General features: G+C 43.6%; 1 protein-coding gene across 1 annotated transcript; it reads right to left on the minus strand.

Moving 5' to 3' along the window:
• Window positions 1-1,993: 1,993 nt before the first annotated feature.
• Window positions 1,994-9,299, minus strand: LOC134338204 (protein ripply1-like). The gene is made up of 4 exons (XM_063033873.1): window positions 8,927-9,299; window positions 5,757-5,832; window positions 5,225-5,298; window positions 1,994-2,318 (listed from the first exon to the last, which is right to left on the minus strand). The coding sequence occupies exons 1-4, from the start codon at window positions 9,022-9,024 to the stop codon at window positions 2,180-2,182; spliced, it is 387 nt and encodes a 128-aa protein (XP_062889943.1). The 5' UTR covers window positions 9,025-9,299; the 3' UTR covers window positions 1,994-2,179.
• Between the last annotated feature and the right edge of the window lie 6,843 nt (window positions 9,300-16,142).

Here is a 16,142-nt window from a genome sequence, read left to right on the forward strand (position 1 = left end):
ACTATGCTGAGGTCTTAGGCACAGATCTATAGCTAGAGTGCCTGACTTTTGCATACTACTATACTTGTCAATGTGGAGCAGGGAGCAAATTTGTAAATCTGGTTGAAGCAAAGGATGCTGGGAGTGGTGAGGGTGGAGCACCGCGGGAGGGGTGTGGGACAGGTGGCAGAGAAGGAGTGCCGGGGGCAGGTGCAGACACACCTAGGTCTGAGACACCAGGTGAGGTAACTTTATTCCAAACAATTGGTTTATTGATCATTACTGAATGTCCCTCTGGTGCTTCCTGCTCCCTCCCCTCTCCCTTCCCCTTTTCCTAACTGTGATCCTACTCTCCCTGTCCCTCTTCCCATTCTCAGTCCACAATAGAGACCCATATCAGAATCAGGTTTATCATCACTTACATATGTCATGAGATTTGTTTAATTTCACTGCATAAGTACTGTACAATACATAAAATTACGACAATACTCTGCGGAAGACCAGCTGTATACATATGTGCCTAAGACTTTTGCACAGTACTATATGTCCTAGAAAAATCTAACTGCTGAGTGTTTCACCTCAGTCAGAACTGGGACTCAAGCAGCAGCTCTGCAAAACAGGACAACTTTTAGCTTGTACCGAGTCTCGGAAATGTTGTTACAGTCCTGGAACCATGTGTGGAAAAAGTTGAGATTAAACTTCACTGTTAAAGTCACAGTATGAAATGGTACATTTTTACAGTGCGGTGTTAGAATATGCAAAATATTGTTTGGTATAACAGCCCAGTTTTATTGGCATGGGCCTGCTGCTCCCAATTGTTGCCCAGTGTCAACCCACCCTTCTGTTCTGGATTGGATGCAGAGGGCCTTAGCGTTCTGGCAGGACTCAAGGAGTCGCAAGGCCTCCAAACCTGCTTTACAAAAAGAAGCTGTGGCTTCAAAATCCCTCTGAGAGCTTTGACAGCGAGAAAGGCCTTGTCCTTAACTTTGTTGACTGTCAAAACCTTGAGGATCTTCAAATGCCTCTGAAGTACTTTAGTCGTACTGGGCTGATTGGCATCATTTTGAGCCATAATGAAATGAGGGAAAATATCAGCGAAATTGAGCTTCTATGTAGAGTCTAGTGGCGGAGGGAACTGATTAATTTGGCGTTCCAGATGGACCATCAAAATCAGGCCTACTACTCTTTTCATCCCGTGATGTAATGTTTCTGAGACCCGATGAAGGGTCTCAACCCGAAACGTCAACTGTTTATTCCTCTCCATCGATGCTACCTGACCTGCTGAGTTTCTCCAGCATTTTGTGTGCGTTGCTCCGTAATGTACTGACCTAATGTATTCTGGTACAGGACGTCAGCCTGAAACAGTGACCACCCCTTTGCTTCCGCTGATGCTACTTGAGCTGTTGAGCTCTTCTTGCAGTTTATTTTGGCTCGTGATTCCAGCAGCTGCAGTCTTTTGTGAATTCTCTGTATGATGTGTTTCAGTTTAATCTGGCATCACGTTCAGCACAGACACTATGTGCCAAGATGAGGCCACCTTCAGGGTGGAGGAACAACACCTTATATTCCACCTGGGTAGCCTCCAGCCTGATGGCATGAAGATTGATTTCTCCTTCCCCCTCCCCTCTTCTTCTATTCCCCACTCTGGCCTTTGATCTCTTCTCACCTGTCTATCTCTTCCCTTGGGTCCCTTCCTCCTTCCCCTTCTCCCATTGTCCAGCCTCCTCTCCCATCAAATTCCTCTTCTCCAGTCCTTTACCTTTCCCACCCACCTGGCTTCACCTTATCACCTACTAACTAGCCTCTTCCCCTTCCCCACTCCCCAACTTTTAATTCAGGTATCTTTCCCCTTCCTTTCCAATGCCTGAAACATTGACTGTTTACTCTTTTCTATAGATGCTGTCTGACCTGCTGAGTTCCTCCAGCATTTTGTGTGTGTTACTCTGAGCAATTGTTTGCCTATTTGCAACCTGCATTTAATCAGATGAAGACAGAGATGGGATTAAATATTTTATTTACAAAACTAGGTAGATTTATATAAATACAAAAAGAATTCAGTTTCTTTTTAATTATAAATAAATAATACAATATGCAGATCAATAATTTACAAGCTGGTAACATCTCTCCATCCACAAGCAGTGCCTGTATCAGAGGCCAGTGTTAAACACTTAAATCTTTTCCCAATGGTTGCAGTCTTTGGTTAATCATTATCTTCGCTTTCGGACTCACTGTCGCTCTCTTGATAGAATGAGATTGTTGCTTGCACTGGGAAACTTGCCAAGAGATAAGCTGCATCTTCATACAAATAATCAAAACATTTTGATTTTGGCCAAAGGAGCCTGTTAAAAAAGAAAACAGAAAAAGAATGTTGTTTAATGGCTCACAGACTACAATCCTTTCACATATCCATTTGCAATGGTGGAAGATGTTTCCGTGCTGGCTAATCTCTCCTTTTCAGTTGTCCCCTATCGTTCAAATCTCAGCTCCTCGAAACTGGGCTTCTCTGAAACTTGCCCCTTGTGCTTTGCTTCTTCACCTCTCAATGCGTTTATCCTTCCTCATCTTCTTCACTCGATCATTTCCTCCCTCCTTCCTTTCCATCAGCACCACCCACAGAACACAATCTCTGGACTTACCTACCTAAAGTCACTGACTCATTCTCCACGGGGGTCAGTGTTCCCGTAATTTGCGATATTTATATAAGTGGCCTTATTAGTAAGTATGTAGACACAAAAGTTGGTGGGTAGTGATGAAGTTTGGCAATGGATATAGCAGGATGGAGTGTGTGAGGTGCTGCATTTTAGGTTAAGTTAAGGAGTCAAAACACAGAGCAGCCCTTGTACACCTGCTCGTTAATGCAAATATCTAATCAGCCAATCATGTGGCAGCAACTCAATGCATAAAAAACATGCAGATACGGTCAAGAAGTTCAGCTGTTGTTCAGACCAAACATCAGAATGGGGGGAAGAAGTGTGACTTTGTCGGTGCCAGACAGGGTGTTTTGAGCATCTCAGAAACTTTTCATGCACAACAGTTTCTAGGGTCTGCAAAGAATGGTGTGGAAATTTTTTTAAAAAACACCCGATGAGTGGCAGTTTTTGGATGAAACTGCTTTGCTAATGAGAGAGATCAGGGGAAAATGGTCAGACTGAGTCAAGCTGACAGGAAAGTGAGAGTAACCCAGATAACCACGTGTTAGAACAGTTGTGGGCAGAAGAGTATCTCTGAATGCACAACACACAAAACCTTGAAGTGGATGGCCTGCATGAACATAGATTCAGTGGCCTCTTTGTGTATGAGTCAGAAAGCCATGTTGTACATTAGAAAGTTTTTGACAATAACAAGCCATTCAGCCCAACAATGCTGGCCAAATTCCTATTCACATAGTGTGCTGAAATTAGTATCGAGTTTAGATTTGAAAGTCTCTAAGGTACTATTCTCAACTACAAAACTAGGTAGTTTGTTCCATGTGTCCACAACTCACTGTGTAAAGAAATGCTTCCTGATGTTAGTCGGAAATCTCCCCTTACCCAATCTCCACCTATGGCCCCGTGTTCTTGATGATGGATTAGTTTTGAAGTATCAGCTGGCATCTACTTTAGTTAAACCCTTAATGATTTTGAACACTTCAATCATGCCTCCTCTCATTCTACATATACTTGGGCTAAGAAGATTTAATTCTTTCAGTCTTTCTTCATAGCTCATATTCTGCAGACCTGGAATGAGTCTCGTTGCCCTTCTCTGAACTCTCTCCAGTGCCCTCACATCCCTCACACAACATGGAGACCAGGGTGTGGCCTCACAAGCACATTATACAGCTTAAGGAGAACATCTCTTGACTTGAACTCCACTGAGCGCATTACGTAGCCCAACATTCTATTAGCCTTCCAAATCGCTTCCGTGCATTGTCTAGGTGTTGACAGTGATGAGTCTATCAAGACGCCCAAATCCTTTCCATACTGTGCACTTTCTCACATAGATGAGAATGGCAATTAAGAGGCATTTAGACAAGCATGTGAACACAAAGGGCATGGAGGGTTATGGATCATGTGCAGGCAGATAGGTTTTAGTTTCATTTGGGGTCATGGTCAGTACAGGAACTGTGGGCCGAATGGCCTGTCCCTGTGCTGTACTGTTCTATGTTCTTTAAAGTCTACTGCTTGGTCACCTGGCCAAACAACTCCCTTGAATCAAATGCCTAAAGAGCTATAGATTGGTGTATTTTTCAAAGTACGCCTGCTGAAGTTATGTGAGATATGTAAGGGCCAATTTTTGAACAGAAAGATCCGTGAAGTATAATTAGACACTGAGTAGCAAGTGTAGAGAATGGCCCCTTCCCCACACCCTCTCTCAGCCCTGGAATAAGAATTCCAGTAGAAAAACTATTACAGCCCGGGGCGTTGGAGTTCGGAGTTCAGTTCCGACGTCATCTGTAAGGAGTCTGTACGTCCTCCCTGTAGAAACATGGGCCCTTTGATTTCCTCACACAGTCCAAAGATATACTGGTTGGTAGATTAATTGATCATGGGAAATTTCCTATGATTAGGCTAGGGTTAAATTGGGGGTTACTGGGCAATGCGGCTCGGCGGGGGGAAGGACTTATTCCGTGCAGTATCTCTAAATAAATTTTAAAACAACATGATCCTGGGAATAGTGGGTAGATCCTAATCCTACCCCATTGCTGGATAAAAGGCTTTTGCATCTTGGCTGTGCCACGGAATGGACCTCACTCAGTGAAAGCACGAAGGCTTGATGTCTTGAATCAGCTCTAAGCAACAACGATTAGGGCTTTGCACAGGTTGCAAGTCTCTGGACTCTGTACCTGATGGGAGTCAGTGTGAATGGGGAAGAAGAGTGCTGGAATAAGTTCCCTAATCGGGGCGGCGAGGTAGCGTAAAGCCTGACAGTGTGAGCAACCCGTGATCAATTCTGCCGCTGTCTGTAAGGAGTTTTCCACATGACTGCGTGAATTACCCCGAGGAACTCCTGTTTCTTCCAACAGTCCAAAACCCTATGGGTTAGAAAGGGTTAGTAAATTGTGGCCTTCCAGAAGCATGGAGACACTTGCGGGCTGCCCCATGGACTGTGTTGGCTGTTATCACAAATGACAGATTCCATTGTATGTTTCAATGTACATGCGATAAATAAAGCTAATCTTATCTCATATTTGTGAGGGTAAACATGTATTGGCTATCTATCTCTCCTGAAAATCAGCAGTGTAAATAAAATCCAATGGAACACTTACTTGACGGGGTGCTGGAATGCTGGTACTTTGTCTCCACTGGATGTTTGCTGAAGCTGCTCGCTGCTGAAATTCGTCTGCAAAAGGAACGTTAGAAAGTTGGAGCTGGAATAGATGCTGCCGCCTTCTTCACCTAGAGTCCATTGTATTCCGCTGATGCTCACAGTGAATATTCAGTACTATCTGGGCATCAGAGGAGGGATAAAACAGAGCCCAGCAAGAGTAAGGGGACATAGCACTTGAGAAGACACATCAATTAATCCGGGAGCCAGCAGAAATCTGCTGGAGGAACACAGGAGTTGGCATCTGTGGCAACAAAATGGACAAGTCCTGCCTGACTTGGGGTCTTGACATGAAACACTGAACCATCCATTTACTTCCACAGATGCTGCCTCACCCCCTCACCCCCTGAGTTCCTTCAGCATTCGATTTCCCATTTGCTCCAGATTCTCATATCTGCAGCCTCTTGTGTCTCCAATTAATCCAGGATTGTCTCTTTGACTAACAGTGGGAGAAAGAAATTCAGCAAACTTACATTTGCCATCTGTCTTTGTTGCTCCCGTTCGATATCTTTGGGTGTGATTAGCCATGGCCTCCAAAGAGCAGCAGCACTGTCAATATTAACACAACAGATGGGGTGAGAAGGGGTTACTGATGAAGTCTCTGAAACCTGTGTAATGAACTGCCAGAAAATGTTTGCATTGTAGACAGTCTGGGCAGATAAACGTTCTATCAGTGAGATCTTCCCAGCTTCAGCTCTGAGGGGAGAACCTTCGACTTTTTGTCAGAAGGTGTTAGCCCCCATGCCTGAGGTTTCAATTCTTCAATCCAGGTTAATGCCCCAATGCCAGTACTGACAGAATAAGAATCTACTGAACGTCCTGTTATCTGGGTGAGTTGTTCAAATGAATCCTTACCTTCCCTTTTTGATGGATGTGAGCCATTAGGTTCTTGAACCAGAGGGGATAACTCTGCTCACCCTATCACTGAACTGTTCCCACAACTTCTGGACTTACTTTCAAGGACTCTTCATCTCATGTTCTCGATATTTATTGTTTATTTATTTATTTTCCTTTGTACTTACTGTGAATGCCCACAAGAAAATGAATCTCAGGATGGTATATGGTGACATACTGTACATGTACTTTGATAATAAATTTGCTTTGAACTTTGAAGACCTAACCCAATCTGAGTTGGTTAGTTGATCCCATTCTGGGAAAGGTGGGGAGTTTACCTAGTACTAGAGTCAGTAACGTGGGTTAAGGGAGGGTGGAGGTGGTATTGTCCAGATCACCCACTGTCCATTGACCCCAGAAGAATGTGTATGGGGAGTATTATCTGTAGGATCAGGAGTAGCTCTTCTACCCCTTGACCTAGTTCTGCCTTTCAATCAGACCATCATTCTTTCATTATGTGCCACATCGTATGAGCTGGGCGATCATGCTCTTTCCATGACTATGATTGTTCTTGGCAAATTTTTCTACAGAAGTGGTTTGCCATTGCCTTCTTCTGGGCAGTGTCTTTATAAGACGGGTGACCCCAGCCTTTATCGGTACCCTTCAGAGATTGTCTGCCTGGCGTCAGTGGTCGCATAACCAGTCTTGTGATATGCAGCAGCTGATCATGCGAACATTCACCACCAGCTCCCATGGCTTCACGTGGCCCTGATCCGAGGTGGGGGAGGGCTAAGCAGGTGCTACACCTTGCCCAAGGGTGACCTGAGGCTGCTGGAGGGAAGAGGCGCCTTATATGTATCTCCACCCCACCACCTAAAATCAGGCCATAGCTGAGCTACATTTGCTTCACTCCCTTGACAACATTACACATCCAACATCTACCAGTTTCAGTTTTGAAAGCTCCATAAAATCGCTAAGCACTTCAGAGAATCAAATCCCCAATCCCCACAGTTTTTTTTGACAAGTCCTTCCTGATTTCATTCCTGAAATATCTACCTCCAATTTGAAAACTGCATCATTTTATTCTGGAATCCCCATTGGAGAATCTGCATCTCTGCTTTTGCCTCCTTTATCATCTTCAATATCTCAATTAGATTATTTCTCAACATTCTGAACTCACCAGTATTACACCAACTGTCCCCATAATTTAACCCTTGCTGTTTTGACACAATAGTTATGAATCCATGCCCCATATTATTCAATAACCACACTGTTTTCTGTAGATGCGGGATCCAAAATGAGTATCAGATTGAGAAATATTTTTTAAGCTCGTGGAGTAAGAACGTTACTTCAACCCCTTTGTATTAAAAACCACACATGTGATAAAGAACTTTTTGACTAATTTTTAAACCAGTGGATTGGATTTAATGCATCATAGACAAATTGTCGGAGGAACTCAGCAGGTCAGGCAACATCTATGGAAAAGAGTGAACAGTTGACATTTCTGTCCGAGACCCTTCTCCAGGACCGAGAAGGAAGTTGGGTAGATGCCTGAATTAAAAGGTGGGGGGAGGTGAAAGAGGCTAGCAGGAAGGTGATAGGTGAAGCCAGGTGGGTGGGAAAGGTCAAGGGCTAGAGAAGAAAGAATCTGATAGGAGGAGAGTGGACCATAGGAGAAAGGCACGGAGGAGGGGACCTGGGGGGAGGTGACAGGTAGCTGAGAAGAGGGAAGAGGCCAGGGTGGGGAATTTAGGAGGGGGGGAATTCTTTTACCCGAAGGAGAAGTCAATATTCATGCCATCAGGCTGGAGACTACCCAGACAGAATATAATGTGTTGCTCTTCCACCCTGAGGGTGGCCTCCTCTTGGCACAAGTGAATCGACACATCGGAATGGAAATGGGAATCGGAATTAAAGTGTTTGGCCACCGGGAAGTCCTGCTTGAGGCCGATGCTGATGGTGCGGAGGTGCTCGACAAAGCAGTCCCCATATTTAAGCAGGGTCTCACCGATGTAGATGATTAAATCATTGGATTTAATGATTTAAGTGCATGAGCAACTAATTTAGTCGGGTTCAATAGTTCGTAATCATATCAGGTATCGGGAAAATATTTTATTTGGTCTTCTCCATTCAGTTGCTTTCTTTGAACACAATCAGCCAAAGTTTAGTATGCTCCCTTATCTAATATCCCTCCTACATCTGTATACAGTACATTAGTGTGTCTGTTAACGTAGTGCTGTCTACAACTTTGAAGCTAGAACCCGCTCTAGTTCTTGAGGTATCTGGTCAGCACAGCTTCCTGCGTGAACACCACTTGGCACATTTTACTAAACAGATTAGGTTTTTCAATGCTCAGCACAACCCACAGGAAGAAGAGATTAAAGTAGCATTTTTTTCTTAAGGAAGTACTACCGCCATTACTTAGAGATCAGAGGTCGAGCATCGAACTGACCTGTGCAGATTCTCATTGCAATGAGACAAATACTAAGACGACTTTCAGTCTTGATGTGTCTTAACATCAGCAAACACGAACATGAATCTCAGGGTTATTTATTGAGATAGAGTGCGGAATAGACCTTTGTGGCCATTTGAGCCACACTGCCCAGCAATCCCCTGATTTGACCCTAGCCTAATCGTGGGATAATTTATAATGACTAATTAACCTACCAACCAGTCCATCTTTGGACTGTGGGAGGAAACTGGAGCATCCGTAGGAAACCCACGAGGTCACGGGGAGAATGTACAAACTCATTACGGGCAGCAGCAGCACATGTATGTACTTTGATATTAAATTTTCTTTGAATCTTACCTTCTCTCTGCTGCCGGATGAAAAGCACGGTTGGCCTGCAAACACTGCAGGCAGGGACAGGCAGGGACTCTGTGCGCTCTCTGTGCATCCACGTCCATTTCTGATTGTAGCTTCTGCTGTCTCCACACTTAGGAGGTGCCTGCCGATCGGTTTAATCGAAGTGGCTCTATCCTCCTGCTCTGCCTCCTGTTCTTTTTATGTGCTGCTGACACTGGCTCCTTTGCTTTCTGAAAGCTGATAGGCTGTAAACTCAGGAATCCCTCTGGAATTAATCTGATGGGTGACCTTCTTGTGTCAACACCGGGAGAAGAGGGAGGGAGGGCCAAATGCTAGGTATGGGCCACTGCTCCAGGCTTTCAACACCTCCAGTGGAAGTGCCACAACATGAGGGAGAGTGTCAGGCAAAACAGTGTGCAGCCATGATGGAGGCCGCTGACTCCAGCCTGTCACACCCTGACACACTTTCACACATTTCCCTGCGTCAGCTCATAACAGTGAAAGCTACCAGTCCCAGGGCTTCATGCTGAAGCCTATCACCTTATCATAAGGCAGGCTGGGCATGTGGAGCATTTTAGCAGTAGGAAGGGGAGGTTTGTTTAATTAGATCACTTTCGGCTGTATTTAAAAACAGTGACAATTGTCAGCTATGGGTGAGGAGAGGGAAGGGATGGTAGAGGCGAAGAGTTTCTGCTTTTGGACACAGTAGGGAATTTGCTTCTAATATGTGCTTGAAATTGCCTAGGTTAAATTGTAGTTTAATTTTCTGCTAAAATTTCATGTGAAATAACTGCAGATGTTTAATATTCCACACGTTATTTCAGTTTTTACTCTTTCCTTAAAGATGAATTCATGTTTTACATGAAGCACACAGAGTCCCTGCCTGCAGGGTTTACACAGAGACTGTGCATCAGCAGAGAGAAGGTAGAAACCTGGAGTGGTTTTTATCAAAATAGCTGAAAATGTATTTAGCATGAAAAATAAACATTTTAATAAATGTATCTGGTCTTCTAACATCTAGAACCTGATATCTAAAACTTTGACAAACTTCTGTCGATGTGTGGTGGAGAGTACATTGACTGGCTGCATCACAGCCCGGTATGGAAACCATGCTCTTTTCTTGCTGCTGCCATTGGGAAGAAAGTACAGGAGCCCCAGAACTTGCACCACCAGGTTCAGGAACAATCACTACCCTTCAACAGTCAGGCTCCAGAACCACTTCACTCAACTTCACTTGCCCCAACATTGAAATATTCCCGCAACCTATGGACTCACTTACCAGGACTCTTCATCTCATGTTCTCGATATTTTTTGCTTATTTATTTATTATTATTACTTCTTTCTTTTTGTATTTACAGTCTGTTGTCTTTTGCACACTGTAGCCTTACATTGATTCTGTTATGGTTATTATTCTATGGATCTATTGAGTATGCCTGCAAGAAAATGAATCTTACAGTTAACAACAGGAATTCTGCAGATGCTGGAAATTCAAGCAACACACATAAAAGTTGCTGGTGAACGCAGCAGGCCAGGCAGCATCTCTAGGAAGAGGTACAGTCGACGTTTCAGGCCGAGACCTTTCGTCAGGACAGTTATATATGTACTTTGATAATAAATTTACTTTGAACTCTATTTGTGAGGAATCTCATAAAATTTCATTGAAAATGACTGAACAATGCAATAATTTCTTTGGTAGAGACAAGTTTGTTTCTTAATAAATTCATTTTTTTATCGTGTAGTTTTTAACATGTAACTGCCAGCTCCTGTGCTACTTAGAAATTGAGTGGAGTTTGAAGATCTTTCCAGCGAATCCTACGATGCTGATTGAGGGCAGGGAGAACGACAAGTTCTCTGGATGGAGCCTGATCCAAGTAAGAGGAACCCTGAACCCTACATAACAGATTAGGGAAAACATGAACGTCAGCAGTTTTGGCTATAAGTTACATTTCAAGCAAATTGTTCTTTTGCACTGGTTCGACCAATTTATTTGTGGAGCAGGCTTGAGGTACCCTGGTGGTCAAGTGGTTACGATTCGGTGTTCCCACCGCCACGGCCCGGGTTCCATTCCCAGTCTGGGAAGAGTGTTCGGCTTTAATTCTGACGTCATCACTCTACAAAATTGAGATTGTTGATAATTTATGCTGGAAATGTGAAAACGAGGTGGGCACATATTTTCACATGATTTGGGAGTGTTCCATGGTTTGTCCATTTTGGTGTAAAGTTCTTGATTTGTTGGGGAATTGGTCGGGTTCCACACTGCCCTTGTGCCCACAGCTTTGTCTCGTGGGTGATAGGACAATGAAACCTAATGTAAACAATGTCAAATTTACTATTTTAAAGGTGGGTCTCATCACAGTTGCAAGAATTATATAGCAAAACTGGAAAAAAACCCAGATTTTCCACTGTGAAGGAATGGACTGAGGAAATGATTAGGATTTCATCATATGAACACATGTTGGAAAGAACTAACAGTGAGGGAAAAGTGCAAGATGCGTGGGATCAATTTTGGTTGTAAGTTAATTTAAACTTAAATTAGAACTTCTTTCTGTCTTTAAGTTTTATTTGTTTTCCTGTCATGGGATGGCTGTGTAAATATGCTGTACTGTATCTGCTCTGTGATATGCTGTGCTGCTTTGTAAAATAGGGATAAATAATAATAAAAATTTGAGTTATATAAAAAATAATTCTGACGCCATCTGTAAGGAGTCTGCATGTCCTCCTCATGGAATGCGTGGGTTTTCTCAAGGTCCTCCAGTTTCCTCCCACAGTCCGAAACACATACCAGTTGGTAGGTTAATTGGTCATTGTAAATTGTCCCGTGGTTAGCTGAGGTTGAATCAGGGGTTGCTGGTGCAGTGGGGTTCGAAGAGCCAGAAGAGACTATTCTGCACTGTAATTCTAAATAAAATAAAATGAAACAATAAAATAAATCTCCTCTTACTCCTGTCTTCTTATGTTTTATATTCTGGATTGCTCTGACAGTAGTGGTCATCGTTTTTATTTTATTTAGAGATATGGCACAGTAATAGGCCATTGCAGACCAATAAGTCTGGTTTCTGTTACTCAGCAGTATTAGAACATACACTCTTCTATGGTATTATAAAGAATGAATTGTGCTTACACAGCATCGTGAACAGCAGACGTACTACACGATGGATAAGGCTTCATCCGGTAGACTGATCCCTAGATTCCAGGAAAGTTCTGAAATGCTTCAAGGATGATTAGAGGAAGTCCATGAGATGCTACTATCGAGCATGTTTCACTTTTATCTTTCCAAGTTCTTGTCTGGCAGCCTCTCACTTGTTCTTATTTTATCAGTCCAAGTTCCTATTTGGCAGCCTCTCACTTGGCATAGAGCCCCGTGTAATTTGTGGGTTTGCCAGCAGGGAGGATGCTGTGTGTAAAACACTGTGATTTGGGAAATGCCTGATATGCAGACAGAAAGATCTAACAGATAGATAATGACCAGGTGTTATTGACCGAATAAGTTGCTCTTACTAATATCCGTTTGAGGTCTAAATATTGTTTGAGGTAAGGCTAACACCTCCCCTGCTTTTCTTTTTCGAACAAGGCAGTAGATCTTACATTCCCACTTAAGAGGCCAGATGGGAATTCTTATTTAATGTCACATCTCAAAAATCTCCAACAGCATAACATTCGTTTGGAACTGGACAGAGATGTCAATTTGAATGGGCAGGAGTGGAGCGGTAAACATTGGGAGTAGATAGTTTGAGATGGAAATTGACGTGGTGTGGATGAGAAATGAAACGGACACAAGAGAACAGAATGAGACTTGTTCAATTCTGTGTTCCTTGAGCACTGATTAAAATACCGAGGGATCAATTCTTCGGTGTAGGAGGGGGCGTTGGTCCATTGTATTTGTACTTTGGTTAAGTTGTGTTTGGGGTATTGAGTTTGGTTCGGGTTTCAAGCAGGTGGGTCTCATCAGCCGTGGCTGACAGCTCGCCTAGGAGAAGAAAACCTCTGCTCTCAAACCTCTGCTGCCTTGGAGCTATACCCACTCATGGGGGAGGTTTCAGGAATAAATCCTGGAGCTGGAGTCTCTAAGGCAGTCCTATGTTGAACTCAACACTGACTAGCAACTCCTGTGATGCTGCTGGTGCCAGACTGTATCATTCTCTGCTGTTCATCAGCTACCTGGAGAGGGGAGCCGACTGCACGGGCTACAGGCTTGCGTATCACATAGACAGCTAGGACCCAATATCCATGGTCATCCACAACCGACAGAGTGCCTCTTGCCTTGTTCGGTTCTGCTCACCCCATTACAGGATGGGTGCAGAAACTTTGGAGAGGATGCAGAGGAGGTTCACTGGGAGATTGCCTGGCTTAGACAGTTTCAGTTTAAGGAGAAGTTGTCAGACTTCGATTGTTTTCGATGGAGATTAAGGAAAGAAATGTTTATATATTTATGGGAGGCAGAGATAAAAGGTAGTCACAGTGTATTTCCCATGGAAAAAATACTAGAGGGCATAGCTTTAAGGGAGGTGGTGGGGCAAGTTTTATTTTACACAGGGAAGGGCACGTACTAGGAATGTGCTGGCAGGAGTGGTGGTGAAAGTGGGTACAATAGCGATGTACGGCCAGATTTGGGAACAGCTTCCTTCCAACTGTGATAAGCCTGCTGAACGGACCCTGACCCGGATCTGGGCCGTACCGTCCAAATATCCGGACCTGCCTCTCGGCTTTTTTTTTGCACTACCTTGCTTTCCATTTTTCTATTTTCTATTTATGATTTATATTTTAAAATTTTAATTTTTACTATTTTTAATATTTAATATTTGTAATCCCGGGAGCGGGAAGCGCAGAATCAAATATCGCTGTGATGATTGTACGTTCTAGTATCAATTGTTTGGCGACAATAAAGTATGTTTAAAAGACACTTAAACGGACACAAGCACGGAATGGAGTGAAATAGATTATGCACAGGATGATGAGATTAGTTTCGTTGCCATTGCGGTTAGCACGGGACTCGTGGACCGAAGAGCCTCATGTGCGGTACGTATCTACATTGTTCTATGTCCGATTACTCTTGAAACAGTCTGAAAAGATTCCATGCTAACTGCTCTTCACCCGTCGCCCCTTTTTAAGTATTTATCAGAGTTCCTGTGGAATATTAGTATCCATCCCATCAGTTGGGAAACAATGGGGTGTAAAAGTACAACTTTTCAAGTTGTAGGTAGGTCGGAGTCCGGACAGGCACAAGAGGCTGTGTTTCGGGGCGGGGGGCAGAACGCCTCACACCCTCCTTGGCTGGCACAGGACAGTTTGAGGAGAGTGTGACCAGGGTCGCGTCACATCTGACAGCCTGCTCCACAGACTCGCTCACACCTCTTGGAACAATTTGGCTGTCTGCAGTCACGAGTTTGTGCGTTAGTATCTTGTTTAGGAAACTTGCGCTGTGCAGGGTGTGCTTATTTTAAAATCTCCCTCCCACACCCACCTCCGCGTAGCCTTTACAACCTGACCAGTGAGTCACCTCCCGGGTCGGTGCCGTGCCTGCAATTGTTGGAACCTTGAAGGGCACAGAAATTAATATTAAAATTATTAGGTTTAATATTACCAGCACTTGTTGGGAAATTGATTGATTCTGCAGCAGCAGCACAATACAATATATAATAATAGGGGAAACTGAATTAAAGTATATACATATAGCAAGAGAAAATCTGCAGATGCCGGAAATACAAGCAACACACGCAAAGTGCTGGAGGAATTAAGTATATAACTACTTAATAGTAAGTATTTATACAATAGTTAAATAACTAGTGCAAAAAAGTAGTGAAATAATGTTGAATATCCATTCAGATATCAGAGGATGGTAGAAATTAGCGCAGAGAGGGACGCAGCATGTGCGGATGCTCCCGTCCCGGCATGGAACCCCCAATGTTTTCAGCTCATGGCCGCCAAGGAGTCAATTTCCTCTTTAATTTGCAAAATAAACACATATAGTACATTGGACAAAAGAGCAAGGGTTTTGTTCATAAAATAAACACTCACAGTTGTAGTTCCACACCAGTACAGCTGGGCGGGGAGATAGGAACAGACTTTGCGGTAGTTGGGGGGGTCGACATTTGCGATTGATCCGGGAAAAGTTATGGGACTACCCCCCACAATCACCATACATCCTCTCCGCAGGGCCCTTTTGCTCCCATTTCTCAGCCACAAAGTAAACAGGGAAACTGGGTCAATAGAGACGGAATTCTTTTCGAAGTGATGGAAATGGAACGCTCACCCTCCCAGGTAACGTCGAAGATACCTATAGTTTACATTCAACACTTACTTAATCCTAATTTCTTTCTGAAACTCTCTCCTCGATTCCAGTGGTCTATACCTATCACTTGCTTCCCCCTTCTCCCAATTAACCTTCATTATCGTTTAACCTACTGCATGGCATGCCGGTAGAGACAAAGACATTAACACGAGGAAGTCTGCAGATGCTGGAAATTCAAGCAACACACACAAAATGCTGGTGGAACGCAGCAGGCCAGGTAGCATCTATTGGAAGAGGTATAGTCAACGTTTCCGGCCGAGACCCTTCGTCAGGACTTCATCAAAGACATTAGAGGCTTTTAAGAGATGTTTAAGAGAAAATAGGAAAAGGATCCTTTTCTGGTTGGCTCCAGTGACTAGTGGTGTTCTGCAGGGGTCAGTGTTGGGACCACTTCTTTTTATGCTGTATATAAATGATTTAGATGATGAAATTGATGGCTTTGTTGCCAAGTTGGCAGATGATAGGGAGATTGGTGGAGGGGCTGGTAGTGTTGAGGAAACAGGTAGGCTGCAGAAGGATTTAGACAGATTAGGAGAATGGACAAGAAAGTGACAAATGAGATGGAAAATGCATGGTCATGCACTTTGGTAATAGAAATAAATATGCGGACTATTTTCTAAACGGGAAAAAAATCCAAAAACCTGAGATGCAAAGGGAATTGGGAGTCCTTGTGCAGAACACCCTAAAGGTTAACTTGCAGGTTGAGTTGGTGGTGAGGAAGGCAAATACTGTACAATGTTACCATTCATTTCAAGGGGTCTAGAATACAAGAGCAGGGATGTGATGCTGAGGCTTTATAAGGCACTGGTGAGGCCTCACCTTGAGTATTGTAAACAGTTTTGGGCTCCTCATCTTAGAAGAGATGTGCTGGCATTGGAGAGGGTCCAGAGGAGGTTCACAAGGATGATTCCAGGAATGAAAGGGTTATCA

The sequence above is a fragment of the Mobula hypostoma genome, chromosome 26 (genome assembly GCF_963921235.1).
Source record: "Mobula hypostoma chromosome 26, sMobHyp1.1, whole genome shotgun sequence".
Taxonomy (NCBI): domain Eukaryota; kingdom Metazoa; phylum Chordata; class Chondrichthyes; order Myliobatiformes; family Myliobatidae; genus Mobula; species Mobula hypostoma.